General features: G+C 34.7%; 1 protein-coding gene across 13 annotated transcripts in view; it reads left to right on the top strand.

The window, feature by feature from the left end:
• BOD1L1 (biorientation of chromosomes in cell division 1 like 1) overlaps positions 1-19758 on the top strand; it is an 82498-nt gene that overhangs the window by 20809 nt on the left and 41931 nt on the right. For 12 of the 13 annotated variants that reach the window (XM_072620270.1, XM_072620261.1, XM_072620266.1 and 9 more), the window contains exons 7-12: positions 497-611; positions 1662-1800; positions 5373-5442; positions 7563-13635; positions 17351-17415; positions 19098-19182. In XM_072620270.1, the coding sequence (XP_072476371.1) occupies positions 497-611; positions 1662-1800; positions 5373-5442; positions 7563-13635; positions 17351-17415; positions 19098-19182 (6547 nt within the window). The remainder of the gene's footprint in view (positions 1-496; positions 612-1661; positions 1801-5372; positions 5443-7562; positions 13636-17350; positions 17416-19097; positions 19183-19758) is intronic. The other variant, XM_072620272.1, reaches the window with a different exon arrangement.

Below are 19758 nucleotides of genomic sequence, written 5' to 3'. Positions count from 1 at the left end.
TCACAGATACCAAGTTAAGAACACTCTCTTTTAATAGTTCATTGTCATGTGGCAGTGACTCTGTACTATCAGAGGCAGGCCCTACCAAGATGACAAGGCTTTATATACAACCTGGAGACAGACTAACTATATATGTTCTTCATTTGAGAACTAACCTGTGTGAATAGAGAAATGTATATCACCAGATTGAGTCAAGGGTGATGATTGTTTTTAATCTCAGCAACTCTTGAATGATTTCTACTAAACCACAGAAGGGTTGCTATCTGCTTTGGTGATCAGGAGCATCCACACCCAAACCATAGATCACTGGAATATATATGCCCAGATACACAAACTTTTGTTGAAATCACATATTGATAATAACTTAAGACAACTTTTCCCACTGCAAATTTATTAACCAAATTCTGCCCCTAAACAGTTGTTCTATGTTTTTGTGGGGTTTGCCTAACAAGTTGGCAGGATGACTGTGAATACTACATTCTACTTTGTATTTTAGGCCAGAGAGAAAGAAGAAAGACTTTTAAGGAGACAGGTTAACAGGGAGAGACTTGAAGAAAAACGTAAGCAGAAAGCTGCAGAAAAAACAAAATCTTCAAAAACCAAGAGTCAAGGTACTAAAGATAATTCATTTTTAAGATTTTAATTTTTTTCTTGTAGACAATAGTAGTAGTGTAAAAATATTGTGAAAGGAAAAGAAGTTCTTTGGCTTTTACTTATGAAAGTTATAGCATAATGAAGCAATGAAATTGATTTTCATGGGAGCTAGTGAGTGTGTTATAGTCATCTGTGTCTATACACGTATGTGTGTATATGTATGGGTATCTATACATTTATCATTATCTACATACATATATTTTTTAAGTTAATCTTTTAAAGTATGATATTTGAGTCTTCCTCTGATTATGGGATAGAGGTGACCTTGAATTCCTATAGACTATGTTAATAAAGCATAGGATATGAAAGTTTCCACTAAGGCTAGAAAGGCTTCAAATACAAGACAAACAGCAGACTTCTCTCTGTTGTCCAAGAACCAGTTAAGTGTGGAGTTCCTCATCACCAACAGGTTGGCCACTGAATGATGGATTCTTTGGCCATGGCAACTCATTCAAGTGGTACTTCAATAATATTCTGTAAGATGCTTGCTCTTTAGTTAACATGCTTTAAAAAAGTGATTTCTTAATGATTACAAAAGAACTTGGTGAATATACAGTGACGCTAGACACTTGGTATTCACTAATATTATCAAGTTTTGCTTAAAGACAGCTAAAACGTGACATTAGACAATCACCAACATGTTATTAAACAGAAAACTGTTGTTCACTGTGTACCTGTGTATTATTTGTCATTTTGGTCTGATATTATTGAGCCAGACTGTAAAGTCTTAATTTAAGTATTGAAATAGTCATGTAGCTTTAAATTGATAAAGCTAGATTAAGATTTTCAAAAGGTTTTTTGTTGTTTAGTATACAAGATAGCTAGAGATTGTTGTAGCAGTTTCTACTAAATGGTCTCTTTGATTCTATTCAACTCTTTAAGATTCTATGATGATATTGTTATTGACACTTTTATCGGTTCTAGATTCATTAAAGAGCATTGATGGAAGATTAATATATTTGACTTTTTAAAAACTGTTTTCTAAAGTTTATATTGACTTATCCTAGGCAAAGGTAATATGGACTTGGACGAGTCATCTGGAAAAAACATGGAATCCAAAACTACCAGAATTAAAGAAGTACTTAAAGAACGAAAAGTTTTAGAAAAAAAAGTAGCTCTAAGTAAAAAACGAAAGAAAGATATAAGGTACATTTTTTTAAAATGTAAAATATGCTAATTTTTTTCCTCACAACTATCATGTATTCTCATGGTACCTCTTTGCTTTGCAGCGTGTTTCATTGAAGATAGACTTAAACAGAGTTACAGATTTTTAAAAACTAGTTTTTAATTTTTATTAACTATGTGATTCCCTTAAATGTGCATACTGCTAATGTAATTTATGAAGAACCTAAAAGTTTTGCCTTCTTAGTATCACAGTATCCACAATTGTGCCAGTATCTAGGCAAATTTAGTTATTCAGTAAAATGCTTATTTCAGTAAACCAGTGTTAAGTACCTACACAATTCATGATTATTGATAATAATAAATTACATTTATGCTTTCATAAATAAAGGATCCAAGATTTCAGTAGTATCAAGTCTTGCTACAGATTGCATTTGCAAGACAAGTGTGTGTAAAACCTTATAAGATAGCAAATATTATTTATCCTCATCTTATGGATTAAACAGTTAAAACTTGCTACAAGCTCCTATATTACCAAAATTAAACCTGAGTCATCTGACTTAAAGTTCAATACTCCTGTTAAACTAACAAACCTCTTTGCTTAATCTTATCTTTTTGCTATTATCTTCCCTTATTTTTTTTTAATCAGTAACCGTGAATCCAAATCTCTTTTATTATTTCTTAGTCATTGTTAATGATATCCCTCATAGCACAGGTAAAAGAAATAGTAAGAAGATAGCTTTACTTGGAATTAGGTGTGGGCAAATTTAATATATTTCTCTGAGATGGTTAATCACCATTCTTAGTAGTTACTGTGCTTAGGAAGTTTGACGTTTAAACGATTCATTTTAAAATAAACAAGTGAACCATTTTGAATAAATTGTATGATAGTCAATTCTAGAGACAAAATAAGAATAGAAAAACATATAGTAAGTCTTTTGTGACTTTGATTATTCTGTTTGGAGAGCAATTTTGATGTTTGAAGTATTTTACTGTCAGAGAAACTATCTAAAATTAGTAATGTCAGTTTCAACACAATAAAAATAAAAATGGAATTTGGCTAAAAATAACATACTTAAAAATATATAAGACAGAGTTGATGTTATTAAAGATCTAAATCAGTAGGGATGAAAAAGTCTCAGGAGTTAAATTGGATGACTCAGAGGAATAGTAAAGAAGAGGGAAAGAGGTATTTTATAACTAGACCAATTTGGGTACAGCGACAATTCATCAGCCAACTTTTTTGTTTGTTTGTTTTTGTTTTAAGACAAATATGGAAAATAAATGAATACAGGAGTATGGAACGACCCTACAAAAGTCATGTTTAAAGTACTAAAGCTTACATGAGGCTGATGAGAAGTGATTAAAACAGTGAAAAGGTTTTGGATTTTTCTAAATCTATTCCGTTCTTAAAGAATCAGAAAAAAATGTAATACTGCTTCTTGGAGTGAATAAGACGTGATGAGAGACCTGAATGACAACGTCATAAATGAGACGTAAAAATAATAATGAAAACAGAGCTACTAAACACTTAATTTCTTTTTTTCTCCCAAAGAGAATAATCTTTAGAATAAAAAAAGAGAAGTGATTAAGATAAATAGGGAGAAAATGAGGAAGACTTCCAGCTAGTTACACACTCTCTGGTAAATTTGTAGAACGTGGATAAATGTCACATTCGATAGAAAGGCATTGATGGTTTGCCTTTTACAGTATTTGAGGGAACAATCAAGTTGAGATCACAAATCCATTTTTTTTTTTTGAGTGAGGGAGATAGCAAGAGAGTACTTACTCTTTATTTATTTAATGTCACAATCCTCCGTGTCGCAGGAGGCACATGGAAGGAAAATGTCAATAATCTTTAAAAGCTTATTGTGAATGGAAGATGTGCCACAGAACTAGAAAAGGGCAAGTGCCTTGGTTTTCAAAAGAAGAAAGAAGGTGGATCCTGCATTTGCCAGTGAAGTTGACTTCGATTCCAGGAAAAAATCCAGAACATTGTTAAAGTGATGTTTAGTAATCACCTAGAAAAGGAAGGTGGTAATCACAAACAGGTAACAAGAACAGATGTTAAACTCATTTCACTTCCTTTTTTGTCAAGGTTATTAGACCCATAGATGAAGGGAATGTTGTAGGTATAGTTTCTCTAGATTTTGCACAGCACTGGACAAAGTCTAATGAAATTATCATAGACAGAATGATGAAATGTGAACTAATTCTGTTGATTAGGGACTGAATAGCCAGAGCCAAAAAGTAGACATTGTTGGCTTCATATAAGGGTTTTTTTTTTTAAGGGCTATTGTAGAATTCCCCAGGTATCTCCTTGTTACTGTGCTTTTAAATATTTTGCTTAATGATTACTAGAAAAACATAGTATGTTTTGGCATGCATGTCATTTCAGATGCCATGAAGCTGAAAAATAGTTAATACGTTGGATAACAGTGTCAAGATCCAAAGAGATCTTGGCAGATTAGAGCTTAGAATTGAATCCAATAAGATTGATGTTTTAGACATTGATTCAGAAAATCACAAGTACATGTTGGGATAGGCATGGCTTGATATCAGTTTGTTTGAAAATAATCTATTGATTTAGTAGCCTACAAGCTCAATTATAAGTCAGTGGGTGGTCTGAAATAACAGACCAAAAGTTCTACTGTTATTGTGGACTTGGTCAAGAAAGAAGGTATAGTGTCCAGGACTGGAGAGCTGTTAGTCCTGCTCTGCCTGGTCAGAACATATGTGAAGTTCTGTGTTTAGTTATAAGGCCTTCCACAAAAAAAGAACATTGTTAAGCTGAAGAGAATCCAGAGGATAGCCAGGATTATGAAAGGCATGAGTTGAGGCCATATGAAAATGGCTAATAGATTTAATTATTTGTTTGGAAAAGATAGTACTGATGACAAAACTGTCCTCTAGCCATGCCTTTCAGATATTTGAAGGCAGAACTTAAAATAATGGCAGAGGCAAATTGAAGCTCAACGTAAGGACAACCTTCCTAAAAATTAGAGCTATACAAAACTGAAATGGATTATCTTATAAGATAGTAGAAGAAATCTTCCTCAGAAAAAAATTTAAGAAAAGACTTGATGACCCCTTACTCTGCTCTGTGTCAGAGGGATTCTTGTTCAGATGTGAATTAGGCTAAATTGTTTCTGAGGTCCCTTCCTGTATTGAGATTCTGTGGTCTGGTATGTTTAACCTCAACTATCTAGCCTCTCCCAGTCTGGATAATTGGTCTGGTTGCATTTTATTTTTTTTAAACAACCCTGTGAGGCACAGCTATGACAAGCATAATTTGTCACCATTTTACAGATGAGGAAATTAAGGCTTAGTAAAGTTAAATGATTTGCCAAAATATGAACTAAAACTTGAAGTTACAATTTTGGCCTTTCATCTCAGAGCTTTTTAACTTAGTCATGCTGTTTGTCCTCCTGGCAGTATTTGAAATAGCAAAGATGCTATTTTAGGTAAAACCAATCTAACAATAATTTTCTAAGTCATAGTTTTTTGGATTGCAGCAATTCAGAGAACTTTTTATCTATAAATTGAATTGAAACTCCCTTAATATTTATCATTTCACTTCATTATTTCAATCTTAGGCATACTGATGATAATTCTAAAAAGAAGAGTTCTGAAGAAGACCCCAAAGAAGCACTGAAAACAAATGAGGTATGTCGTGACCCTTCAAAGCTTCTTTTTAAGGCCCTATTTTAAAAGAACAGCTTTGGGGAGAAAACTTATATGACACTCCTTTTTAAGTTAAAATTTTTTCCTCTTAAGCTATTTCCTCAGGAAACCATGCTGTATGCATCTTTGTGGTGTTGCATTTTTTCTTTTTTTTTTTTTTTAACTTCTACTGATTCCTGATTTTTTTAGTAGATACTTAACAGTGCTTTGTTTATAATAATGTAACTAAAACATCTTATAAACATCCAAAAGGAAAAGAATTTCAACAATGACTCTTCTTTCTGGTATGTAGTAAGACAGAAGTTTAACCCATGTCCAGTAAATTGAAATATAATTCCTTGTGTAAAGATCAACATCCTTTCTCTCTTGGGAATATTTATTAGTGTTGCTTAATATTTGTTATATTATTTTGTTAAAATCAAATTCTGAGTTCTTTAAAGAATGTAATACTGTAATTATTTAAATGAGATTAAATTAATTTCAAAATGTTAATAAGGAGGGATTAAATTTACTTTTGTTATACCTTTAAGAAGATGAGTCAGCAAGTGTTTATTAAACAGTTAATGTGCCCAGTAATGCTTGTAAAAGCAAGTAAGTAGTATAAAAAAAAAATCAAAAGGGCACAGGTACAAGAGACACTGCTAAACAAACATGAATGACACCTTGCAGTCTACCATCCTACATTGTTTTGTTCCCAAAACTTGGTTAGAAATGAATTTAAAAAAAAACAACAAAACGCAACAGAGCACTAGGGAATTAGGGAGTGGCAGTAAGGAGGGGATTTCAGTCTGTTAATGGAAGGAGTATCCCAGATAGATGAAATCATAGATCCTTGGAATATTGTTGTAAAAAAGCATAATCTTTAAAAAGCACTAAAGAGTTACTTTTATAAAATGAACAGATTTTGTGAGTTTTTAAAAATTAAAATTATGAAAAAACATGCAATAAATATATCTCTGTGTGTACTTTAAAAAAAAAAGTTACTATTTTAATAGGGAAAAGAATTCCTCTGAAGGACTTCAAGGTAACTCTTATCTGTTCGTTGGACCAAACCTGCTCCCAGATTTCTGGCACTTAAAAAAAAACGTAGTTTGCCTCTTAATCTATACTCGAATTATATTGAAGTGATTTTTCTTTAAAGTTTTACCATCTCATTGTATTCAACAAACATTCTAGGGAAACAAAACCAAAACAGTCCCTGTCCTCAACACCCATCCTTTTGAGGAAGCCATGAGTGAGGAATAATACACAACCACAGTCCTAAAGCTAGAAAGGACCTCAGAAACCACTTAATCTAACACCTTATTTTACAAATGAAGAAACTGAGCCCAAGAGAAATTAAGTGACTTGCCGAAGATCACACAGGTTGTAAGTAATATGTGCCAAGATAAGTAAATAAAAGATAAATATATGGATAAATCAGTTGATTGATTGACTTAGATGTGAGAAGAGTGCATGCAAACAACTTGGGGCAAGAAAGCATACCTTCAAACAAACAAATTAATGAATGTGTAGAGTTCTGGGTCTGGAGTTAAGAAGACCTGAGTTCAAATTCAGCCCCAGACACTTCCTAGCTGTTTGAATCTGGACAATTCATTTAACTTCTGCTTGCCTCAGTTTCCTTATTTATCAAATGGCACATAGTAAGCACTAAGTAAATATTGGCTATTATTACCTATGTCTGGATTCTTAATATTAACTGACATTTCTGTGGCACTTTAAAGTTTGCAAAATTGACATGGTGTGTGTGTGTGTGTGTGTGTGTGTGTGTGTGTGTGTGTGTGCGAATATACAGTGAGAGAGCGTGCATATACACAGATACATCGAAAATCTTAGTTGAGCTTCAGAACAATCCTTCAAGGTAGAAACCACTGGTATTATTCCAGTTTTAAAGATGTCCACTATATCAAAATGCTTCTGTATTTTGGGAATTCAGAATTTAAACCTATAGTCTTTTAAGTCATGAATTAACTGCTGTCATCATTACATTATATTATATTAATGACCTAAAATCATAAATATCAACTTCCTAAATGAAATATCTTACATGAAAAAGAAGGCATTTTTTAAGTATCTCAGATACATTTTTTTTTCTTTTATAGCATTGTGAAAAGGTATCCTCTTCAAAGGAACTGAAGCACATTTATACAAAAAGTGACCCAAGCAAACCTACTCGGAGACTTTCTGAGTCATTACATTCAGCTGATGAAAACAAAAGTGAATCCAAAATGGAAAAGGAACAGAAAAGACGGACATCTACCTCCTTTCCACTGGAAGGAGCACAAGACACTGACATAAGAGATGCCAAAAAACATTTGGAAAAGTCAGAGATGAACACTGAAGAAATTCAGAAGCAAAAAAGTACACTTAAAAATGAGAAGCATCTTAAGAAAGATGATTCTGAAACACAGCATTTAAAAAATATACCCAAGAAGGAAGTGAGATCAAACAGAGAAAAGGCAGAAAAGGAGAAAACTCTATCAGAAGATAAATTGTCTACAAAACATAAATATAAAGTAGATGTTGTATATAAAACAGGTGATGAGACTGAACTCCATGCTTCTGAGAAAGTCTTGAAAGGAGATGAGAGTTTTCAAAAACAGAGTCAGCAACCAAAGATTTCTTCTGATGATAAATTTGACAAAAAAATTAAACATAAGAATGAACGGAAAATATCAGTATTTAGCAAAGATGGAAAAACAGTTTCTGAATATACTATAAAAAATGATGAAACTGTTCGTAAAGAAAACAGCAAAAAAGATAGACATATTTCAGCTGAAAAAGTTAAATCAGAACACAAGTCAAGAAGATCAAGTGATTCTAAAGTTCAGAAAGACTCCCAAAGTTCCAAACAGCACAATTACACAACTCAGAAAAAAAATGAAAATTATTCAGAAGATAAGTGTGATATGGAATCAGCAAATTCAGATAGTAATTTAAAAGCAGAAGACATTTTTCACAAGGAGCGAAGAAGAACAAAGAGCTTAGTTGAAGATAGATTTTTATTAAAGTCTAAATCAAAAAGTCATAACAAGCCATCAAAAGCAAATGAAACAGAATTACAAGAAAATATCACAAAACAAGCTACTCAAAAGCCTGACAAAGAAAAAATCTTAGAAGAAAGTGACACCGATAAACAACGTAAACCCAAAAGTGATGATAAAATTCTAGAGGATACTAGTGTTGAATCTGAATTTGAAAGTACTTCCTCATCTACTCATAGCTCATTGAAAGATGCTAGTCACAAAATTAAATTACCAATGGGAGAAAAGTCATTGACAAAAGAAAAACACAGGAGTGATAAAGACTCGAGTTCCAGGCTTGAAAGGAAATTATCAGAAGGACACAAAAGTAAAAGCTCAAAGCATGGTAGTAAGGAAATTAAAAAGAAGGAAGAAAACAAATCAGATGAAAAGGATGGTAAAGAAATTGAAAATAATCATGAAAAGGCTAAAGGCAGTAGTTTAGTCATGGAAAAAAAATTAAGTAGAAGGCTATGTGAAAGTCGGAGAGGAAGTATGTCATCACAAGAATCAACCAAAGGAGAGGAAAAGTTATTAGTAGACAATATTCCCTCTCTTCAGAAACCAAGAAAGAGTGGTGATAGCTTATTAATTCCTGGGCAAGAGTCAATGGAAGTTGATACAGAGCAAATCTTTGGAAATGTTTTTGAAGTCTCTAAAACCCAAGACAATAGCAACATCAGCTTAGGGCAAGAAATTGGATCTGAAAACATGGTGAAACTTCAAACTTCACCCCTAGTTCCAAGTGGTGAATTAAGAACAATTGTAAATGATCTAAAATCAGTAGATTCCACCTTTAAGTCAGAACATCAATCAACACCTAGCAATAATTCTGAAAAGAATATTGAACATGAAAATACCGTTGCTGAGAAAATAAATACTCCAGGCCTTGCATCCAAGCAAAATTCTGAAGAGAGAGAATCCATTCAGCAAGAAGCACATCAAGTGGGTATAGACCCTGAAGTCATTCATGGAATTTTTCAAAATGTCCCTTCAGAGAATGCTGACACACAGAAGAATTTTACAAGCATAACCAAATTTGATGAGGAAAGTGTTACTCCATTACTCAGTTCTTCCACTAAAGAACCAACATTTAAACATTCCATAAACACAAAATCCTCACAGAATTTAATTTCTACAGCTGGTTTGCCTGATAAAGACTCTCATAATTTAGATAGAAGTTCTTTAGCTGAGGAAAGAATTGTTTTTGAAAGTGAAACAGCAAACGCTTCGTACATAGACCACTCTTCTGTCTTGGGGACAAGTTTGAATATGAAGGAATCTGAAACCACTGAGTTGAGTAGCAGCAACATAGAACATGATGAGAGTTCTTTCATAAGTCAACCAATGAGAGAAAACAGTGCTAGTATCAAAAACTTTAAAGGAAGTGATCAGGGAACTACATTAGACAATGAACAAGAAAATGAAAAGTGCACGGTGTCTCAAGATAACTTGAAAACTGACATGGTTATAAATAATGAGGATGTTAACACAACAGAATTTATTTTGACAAAAGTAACTGATAAGGAAAATGATGGTATAGTTCTAGATACTAGCTTAGAACAAGATATGAATGCTGTTGCAGATACTGGCAAGAAAGAAGAATGTGATGTTGATTTGGTAATAGAGCCTACTATAGAAAAAGATACAGTAAGTGTTGAACCTGCAGAAAATACAAGCATTAACACTCTAATTATGAGAAGACTAGAAGGAGCTGCAAATGTGATAAATGATGTTGAAGGAAGGAATGAAAATAGTGAGGTAGGCACCAGTGCAGGGGGTAATGGATTCACTCCTCTACACCAAAGAAAAGAAACAACTAAAATCACTGCAGTGGGGATTACTAAAGTGGAAAAGGTTGCTATTGCCACCAGTACTGGAGAAAAAGGTGACGCAGTTACCATGAACTTGGTAAAGGCAGGTGATGTCACCGCAACATCGACAGGCAGAGAAGAAAGTGAGGTCACTGTATTCTGTACAAGTATTGAGGCAGATGAAGGCTTTGTAACAGGTATATGTACTGCAGATAATCATGTTCCTATTGGAACAGAAGTTAATGAATATACTGTTGTTGCAGCAGCTGAAGAAGGTGGTGGTGTCACTGAAGGATTTGCTGAAAGTGAAACTTTACTCACTAGTACTAAGGAAGGAGAAAATGGAGAATGCACAGGTGCAGAAGAAAGAGATAAAGACTCTGGCACAGCTCATACAGTAAAAATGGAGGATAATGTAAATAGTGCTGAGACAGAAGAGAAAGATGATGCTGTTACAAGTGCAGGCTCTGAAGAGAAACGTAATGGTTCCTCAAGCAGAAATTCAGGAGTAGTTGAAGGTACTTTTACTTGTATAAGTGAAGTAGAAAGTGATGGAGCTGTAACAAGTGCTGGCACAGAAGTAACAGAGGGATCTTTAAGTAGTCAAGATGTAGATGAATTCCAGAGAAGTATGACCAGAACAAGTCCCCAAAAAGAAACTGAGGGTACTGTGACCTGTACGGGACTGGAAGGAAGAAGTGATAACTTTATTATTTGCTCAGTGACTGATGGAGAAGCACAAGAAGAGAGCATGGTTACTGGTGCTGGTGTAATATTGATAGATAATGATGCCACAACTGGTGTAAGTGCCAACCAAGAAGGTGAAGATTCTGTAAATGATGGTACAGAAGGTGAAAGTGCAGTCACTAGCACAGGAATAACAGAAGAAGGTGAGGGGGGAGCAAGTTGTACAGGATCTGAAGATAGCAGTGAAGGCTTCCCAATAAGCTCTGAATCAGAAGAAAATGGAGAGAGTACAATGGATAGTACAGTGGCTAAAGAAGTCACTAATATCACACTGATTGCTGTTGGTCCATGTGATGATGAAGGCATTGTGACCAGCACAGGTGCAAAAGAAGAAGATGAAGAGGATGAGGGTGTTGTTACTAGTACAGGTCGAGGAAATGAGGTTGGGAACACTTTAACTTGCACAGGAATAGAGGAAGAGGTTGAAGGTGCACTGACTTGTCTAAGTGCAGAAGAAGGTGAAAATTTGATGATCTGTGCTATTGTTGAACATGTTGAAGCTGAGGCGGGTGTGGCTGTCATAAATACAAATGAAAGTGGAGTTGATAGTATGACTAGTGCAGAAAAAGAAGTGAAACATGGAATGATCTACTCCAGTGCAAAGGAGATTGTTGAAAGCAGTGTTACCAGTGCAGTTTCGGAAAAGGCTGACATGGCACAAATCCCTATGGATGTAGAAGAATGTGATGGTCCCATGACCAGTGCAGCTACAAATAATAATGATAGTCAGCTCACTGTTGAAGAAAAAGATGAAGATGCCACAATTTCCACTGGCATAGTTGAAAGTGATGAGATTCTAGTGTCTGAAGCAGTCCCGGAATATGAAGTTGAACACATTCTTCCAGCAAGTGAAAAAGATGATGATGATCTCTCCACTGTGGCCAGTGAGGATAACAAAAACCAAAGTATTTCTGCCGGCAGTGAAAGCAAGAGTAAAGGTTTGATGATTTCTACCAGCACTTCAGATGAATATTGTGTCCCTTTACTAAGCACAGTTGCAGAAGATAATGAAAGTCATTGTAGTACTGCAGGAATCAAAGAAAATGATGGGATTGCTATAGAACTTGAAGAATTTGAAGCACCAATGCCCAGTGCAGTTATAGAAGACCAAAGTCAGCTTCCTGCTGCTGCTGGAAAAGCAGAAAAGGATGAGTGTGCCATGATTTCCACAAGCATAGTGGAGGAGTTTGATGCACCTATGTCCAGTGCAACTGTTGAAAATTATGAGGTTCAGCACCCTGTGGCCACAACTGAGGAAAGAAATGAAAACATCATCTCTGTAGCTGCTGAAGATTATGAGGCACCTATGTCCAGTGCAACCACAGAACTTGAAAGACAGCTTGCTTCTACTAGCAAAGATGAAAAAGATGAATGCGCACTAATCTCTACAAGTATAACAGAAGAATGTGAAGGGCCTGTTTCTAGTGAGGTTGTTGAAAGGGAAAATGAACATCCTGCCACAGTAATAGAAGAAAAAGATGGGAGTGCTCTAATCTCTACCAGCTCAGGGGAAGATTGTGAGGGACCAGTGTCCAGTGCAGTCCCAGAGAACAAAGATCATCCCCCTGCCAGTAGAGTGGAAGAAATCAATGATACTTCCATGATCTCCACAAGCACTATTGAAGAATGTGAGGTAGTCATGACAAGCACAGTCCCACAGGATAATAGATTTACTCCCACAATAACTGAAGAAATAAATGATGGTGCTATCATTTCCACCAGCACAACTGAGGAATATGTAGTGGTTGTGACTAGCCTAGACAAACAGGAAACAACTCAACCTGCTGCAGTAGGTACAGAAGAAGATGAAAGCTCTTCTGTGGTGTCACCTGAAAAAGTAAGAGAATGTGAGGTTCCCATGCCAAGCATAGTTGCTGAAAATGATGACTCTCAAAGTCCTAGGCCAGTTATAAAAGAAAAAGAGACTAGTACAGTGATACCAATAAACTCCATGGAAGAATATGAGAATTCTTCAGATAATGAGCTCACACAGGAAGAAAAAAATAATAGCTCCTTTAGCGCTCTAAATATAGAAGATGAAAGTCTCCATGATGGAGAAAGGGAAGTTGGAAATGATGCTGCCACAAGCAATTCAATAAGAAATACCTCAACCATTATTACAGAAACAGCTGAGAACTCCCTTGTGAATCAGAGCAGAAATAAAGAAATGTCTGAGGATATGACTAAAGACTCTATAGTCAGTATTTGTTCTTCTGCAGCAGTAAATGTCAGTACTGAAAAAACTGAAGATGTACCAGATGCCAAAGAAGTAACATCAGAACTTTCTGGTATTCCTTTTGAGGAAGTAAAGCATAGTGACTACTTGAAAACCAAAAACCCTGAGTGTATTAGTGATCTAGTGTCAGAAATTATTCTTTCTAAACCCAGGATTTCTCCTTGTGGTGAACAGTCCCCTCTATTAGCTCCTAAATGGGATAATAACATAACTATAAATAGTAATCACGATGATGAACTCATTTTTGAAGCTATAGTAGAAAAAAATAGTGACCATGATGGCATAAAGAACTTAGTGAAGGTGGAAGAAAACCTTGGAATTAACATTTCTTCTGTAGAAGATGTGCAGGATACAGGTAAGAACTTTTTAGATTATGAGAAAGATTTTTCTCTTATTAGTGGAGTGTAGCTGTGATCTAAGGAGTTGCCTTAGGTAGAAGGTGGCTAAATGACTTACCTAGGGTCATAAAATTTAAAAGTGTTAAGCAGAAATCAAATCCAGGCCTTCCTCATTCCAAGCCCAGCACTATCCACTATAGCAACTGCTTCTTAAAATCTAGCTAGAAGAATTTTTTTACAGTTTTTATTTGATCATTTAGCTAAGATACCTAGTGCTTCATAAAACATACCAAACAGACAGTAGAAGGCCATTTGAAATTACAGTAACACTGAACTTTAAGTCGAGAGATCTAATCTTATCATTCACTAATAGACTGTGTAAATGTAGGCAAATTAACATCTAATTCCTCATTTCTTCTTATATAAAATGATGAGATTAAACTGGAAGATCCTTAAGGTCCCTTGTGATGCTGTCTATCTAACATTCTATGATTTCCTATACTAACTGAGTTACACTGGGTGAATCATTTTACCTCTCTGATTATTAGTTTCCTCATTTCTAAAATAGAAATAACACTTCACAGGACTGTTATGAGAATCAAGTGAGGTAATGTATGATTTGCACTTGAAAACATTGTAGAGTTAGGAGTGCCATCATGGCTAGTTTCCAGTTATTTGATAAAGTGGTTCTCTTTCATCAGTTTTGAATGTCAAGCTGTATAACAGTTTCCAACATTAAAATTCTCTTAATAGCTCTTTTAGTAGTCTTACAAATAGACGCTTGAGACAGAAGCGTCCCTAAAAATTATATCAGCTATACTTCTCGGTGGTGACTGGTTCAAAGCACTGTCCTTGGAATCAAAAAGACCTAGTTCAAATTCTAACTGCTATGTTCTAAATATGTGATCTTAGGAAATTTTTTAGCTGCTCCGTAAAATAGCTTTTGCTCTGCCTGTCTTAATGGTTGTTGTGACAATCAAATTAGATCTGGCTACAAAAAAGTATTTTATAACTACAAAGCTTCTTAACTTGAGGAGGAGTGAGGAAGGAGTTGGATGTAGCAATAATGACACTCTAAAAAGAGGGTCTTTGAAATGTTTCAAAGAAGAGAACAGAAAGGAGCAAACACAAACAGTCACAGTTTTTAAAATAATGTGGAATTTGTCACTGTTCATTCTAAAGCAAGCATTTGTTGTACAATTTCTTTTTTGTATTAAGTACATAGAAATGTTCCTTTTTTTGGTATAGATAGAACAAATAAATCATTTTTATTTTTTTGACTGAGAAAAACCATCATATCTGCTGGTTGGTAATTTGGAAAGAACCATTTCATCTGATTGATTTTGGAAGCCAGATTGCAAAGGATGAGAGAGGCTTATTTTTATAAAGTGTTTGTGTTTTTCACATTTTTAATGACAGTAGGGAAAGAGTCAGTAGATGAAAAGAAGTTCAAGGTTAGAGAGGAGATGATTGAAGGAACTGTCAGCTCAAGGAGACTGGAAAGGATCCTATCAAGGGCATGGATAGAAAAGTTGGATGGTAAATTTTAAGATCAAAGGGGAGGAAGTAGAGTGAGAGCAGATAACCTCAATTTTCTTAGTAAAGTAAGAGATGAGAATCTCAGCTGACAGAATAAAATACAAACTCCTCTCTTTGACTTTTAAAGCCCTTTACATTGTAGCTGCAGCCTACCTTTCCAGGCTTACTACGTATTACTCTTGTTTACTCATTCTGGCCAGTTAACTTACCCTGTATGTGACAGCTAGCTGGTACAGTGAATAGAGGGGGCAGCTAGGTGATGCAGTAGATAGAGCACCAGTGCAGGAGTCAGGAGGATCTGAGTTCAAATCTCACCTCAAACACTTGACACCGGCTGTGTGACATTGGGCAAGTCACTTAACCCCAATTGCCTCTTCCTGGGCCATTTCCAGTCATCCTGATGAATATCTGGTCACTGGATTCAGATGGCTCTGGAGAAGTGAGGCTGGTGATCTGCACAGCCCTCCCTCACTCAAAACAAAGTCAAGTGCAAGTAATGTCATCATTTCTCTGATGGCATGCATGGTCTTCTTCGGCAACGAGGGACGAACACACACACACGCACACGTACACACAGTAAATAGAATATTGGACCTAGAATCAAGAAGACTAGAGTTCAAATTTAGCCTCACTATGTGACCCCGGACAAGTCACTTGACCTGTGTTTGCCTCAGTTTCATCCTCTGTAAAATGGGCATAATAATAGTACCTATTTCCCAGGTTTGTTTTGAGGATAAAACAATACAGAACTTATAAGGTATTTTGTAAACCTTAAAGTGCTGTATAAATGCTAACTATTTTTATGCTGTTGCATCAGCTGTCTGCTAGGCCTCTTAGGTCTTGAACTTGACATCCTTTAAGACCATCTCCTTCAGTAGGCTGTTCATGGTTCCTTCAGTTGGTAATTCTCCACCTTACCAAGTTGCTATTTATATATTTTTTTATATGTTGAACTTATTCTGTGAAAATGCTCTATCTCACCAAATTAAAATATAAATCTCTTAAGCATAGGGATTGTCTCATTATTGTATTTGTGACCCCTCTACCTAGCACACTGCCTGGCACGTAAGTTTTGTTTATAAATTATAGATTTCTTTTAAGGAGGTACAACTTTATTAATTACAATTACCATAAAGTAATACTGTTCTACATCAGAGTTTCTTGGGCATTTTGCTTTAATGAATGGATATGAATGATTCGTAATTAGCATAGTAATTTTAATTATTTCTGAAGTGTTGGAAGCAGTTTTCTTCAATACCTTACACTGCAACCTTGTTTGCCCTCTTGTCTTCCTAAGGAATTCTTTCTTATCATATTTCAGTGGTATACCTAATCCTTATCTCTGTCTTAATTAGTAGGATCTTAGTTAATGAAGATTTCCTACATTTATGTAAAGATCAATTTATTTGCTTCCTTTTAATCATCTTGCATATTCAGAGAAACTGAGTTTTAATGGTAAGTTAAAATGAGTGAAATATTTTTATTATAGTAGTTCATATGAAAGTGAGAGAAAGTAAGTTGTAAATTAATTCCACCATCATCTTCACATAAACTATCTGGGAACTTCTGACCTTTGGAAATTCTTGTTGTATAACTCCCATTAGTATTTGGACTCTGAACATAAAAGTATAGTTGAATTTTAGGGTTGGAAGGAGCCTTTTAGGTCATGTTAACTAAATCTGCCATTTTACAGATGAGGAAATTGAGGCCCTGAAATCTACTATGGATAGCTCTCAATATCTGTGACCTAAATTTCAAAGACATTCTTATGACAAGTATGATTTGGAAAAGAAATTCAGAGCATTTTAAATTAAAATACATTTATAGATGTAGTATAGTACAGTGAAATGAACAGTGGAGCTGCAGTCAAGAGACCTAAGTTCAAATGCCATCTTGATAGCTATGTGACCTTGCACAAGTTACTTGAGGCCCGAAATTTCAGTCTTCGTCTGTAATTATATTTGCCTAGTACTCACCAACTCCACAAAGATGTGAAGAAAGTATTTTATGAAGTATTATATAAATACGAGCATTACTATTTTTACCCCAGGTTTTTAAATACTTTGTATCAAAATAGAAAACAGCTAAACAAATTGTATTTGCCTACTGACATAACTTATCTGCTTTTATTTTCTTCATAAAATATTTCAAAATTAAATTCTTAAATTGGTTTAATATTTTCTATTTCATTAGGCAGTAGAGAGACTCTACCAAATGTTTTGGAAGGATTAGAACAGAAAACTAACTTGGAAACTGAGGTATGACTGGGGATTCTATTATTCTGAATAATAATAGTGTAACATTTTTTGCCATATACCACATTGGTCCAAATATAGATTATTCCCCATAAAAATATTTTGAAATGTATTTGAAATACAAAAAAGTTTCTCTATATGTTGAAGATAATTTTATAAAGTTGCCATATTAACAAAGTATAGATTGTGGAAATTGGATAATTGAGAGATATAAGAGCTATACATAGACTTAGAAGCCATCTCTTGAGGACTAAAAAGTCTGTACCCTTTGACCTAGAGGTATCTCTGCTAGTTATATATCCCAAGGAAGTAAAAAAACAAAGAGAGGCTTCATAAATGCCAAAATAATTATAGCAGCATTTTTTCTGGTAACAAAAGAATTGGAAAAAAAACTAGATGCCTATTGATGGGCAATGGCTAAACAGATTGTGGCACACAAATGTATTGAAATAGTACTTTGCTATTAAAAATTGGTGTATTTTATATTTATACACACACACACACATATACATACATACATATACACACATACACAAAATGAATATTGAAAAGCAAGGAAAGGCTTATTTAAACTGATGCTAAATGAAGTAAGAAGATCCAGGAAAATAATATCTGCAAAATGCACAAACATAAAATATTTGGACTTCGGTGATGTAAATGAAGTCACCACCCATTTGGAAATGAATGTTACAAAATCACAAACAAGCTTGACCCCAAAAAAGATATATAAGAAGATCTCAACCCTACAGAGTTTTATAGAAGTAGGGAATCTTTAAGTACGGGACACTGTATGTGATCAGTTTTGCTGAATTTTTTTTCCCTTTTCCTTTTTACCTTTTTTTTTAAAAAAAAATCTTTATATCAGGTGGTTCTTTGTATAGGGCAAGTATAAAGCATCAAAGAGGCAATCTAGATGATTAAAAAAACCAAAAGCTGTCAGTGTTGTTTGTGGCGGGGTTTCTAAGCCACCCCTGGTGAGGTCTAAAAGCAAACTCAGGATCTCAGGATCTGTCCCATTGGCAGTGTGATATGGATGAAAGAACACAATACATAATACAATTGGCCCCTGCCTCATAGCAAAGGAGGTTAGGGGCAAGGCAGACAAAAGCTTATTTTAGGGGAAAGTATAGTCTTTATTTGGACCAATAGGGTGGGTATATGCTTATTTTTTAATAGTACATAACATCTGTCTTTGTTGTACTTAATTTTTTTACAAGTAGAAATCATCCTCTCATTGAAATTCCCTGTAACAGGAAGCAAAGCTTCCTTTCAGATAGAATGCAGCCAAATAATTCAGCGTTCCCCAAAATGACAACTCCTCAAATCCAGTTAGAGTACTGTGCCATTAAATGGGCACTGAATTGATTTTTAAATTCATTTTAATTTCTGCACAAGGCCATCCTATGCTTGTTAGGGAGTTACTACTCTAAGGCTTAAGCAGAAAATCCTATGTTCTTCTATGGATGAAGCATGGGAAAACAAGGTGAGCAGTTTCTTTCATAATTAAATGTAAGATTTCTTCTGTTTTTTGAAATCAATATTACCAGTTCTTTTTTTATCTGTATGTTAAAATAATAAACCAAATATTTGTTGTGAATCATTTTCTGATACTTCAGTGTTCACTACAGTTAAGCTAGACTTGTGTTTGGGCATTATTTTGCTTTTTATTCAATTTGGATCTCTAGACTGCTGTGCCTTCCGAAGAGGAGAAAAGTCAGTATATTTCAAAAATACCAGAAGGCCTTGATGGAGAAGGAGAAAGTGGAATAGGTAAATCTCATTGTGATAATAATTGTTTTATTTTTGCCCCTTTTGATACAGACTTAGCTATGGCAGATGAAACTTTCAGGGCAAAACTGTATGCTAAATTATGTGTATGCTATACCTTTGAAATTAATTCAACAAGAATTCCTAAATTCTGTCTTCAAAACCTTGTTCTCTTTCTTCTTTCAGAAAAAGTGTTGGGTAAAGTTACTATTTGAATTTGATACCATCATGGCTAAAAGGAGTGGTGACTTTTCTTTCACAAACTCTCCAGCCTAGCCAAAGGTGTAAAAACAAGGGTTAATAATCTGTAGCCCAAAAGCCAAATCTGGCCCATTAGCCTGAGGTGAGCTTAGAATGTTTTTTACATTTTAAATAGAATATAACTTTACTAAAAAATGTAAAACCCATTCTTATCTCATTTTACATTTGCCAACCTCAGGTCTAAAAGGTAGAGCTGAAAACAGAATAGACTATTCAGATAGTGTCTGAAATGAAAACTCGGAATATTCTACTTATGTGTTCACTGCCTAGAAAAGACTTAATTCTGATTTGATTGTTTGCCGTTAGTAATATATAGTC

Source organism: Notamacropus eugenii, chromosome 6 (genome assembly GCF_028372415.1).
Source record: "Notamacropus eugenii isolate mMacEug1 chromosome 6, mMacEug1.pri_v2, whole genome shotgun sequence".
Classification (NCBI taxonomy): Eukaryota; Metazoa; Chordata; class Mammalia; order Diprotodontia; family Macropodidae; genus Notamacropus; species Notamacropus eugenii.
The sequence above is the reverse complement of the archived record's forward strand: the minus strand, read 5'-3'. Positions and strand labels throughout refer to the sequence as shown.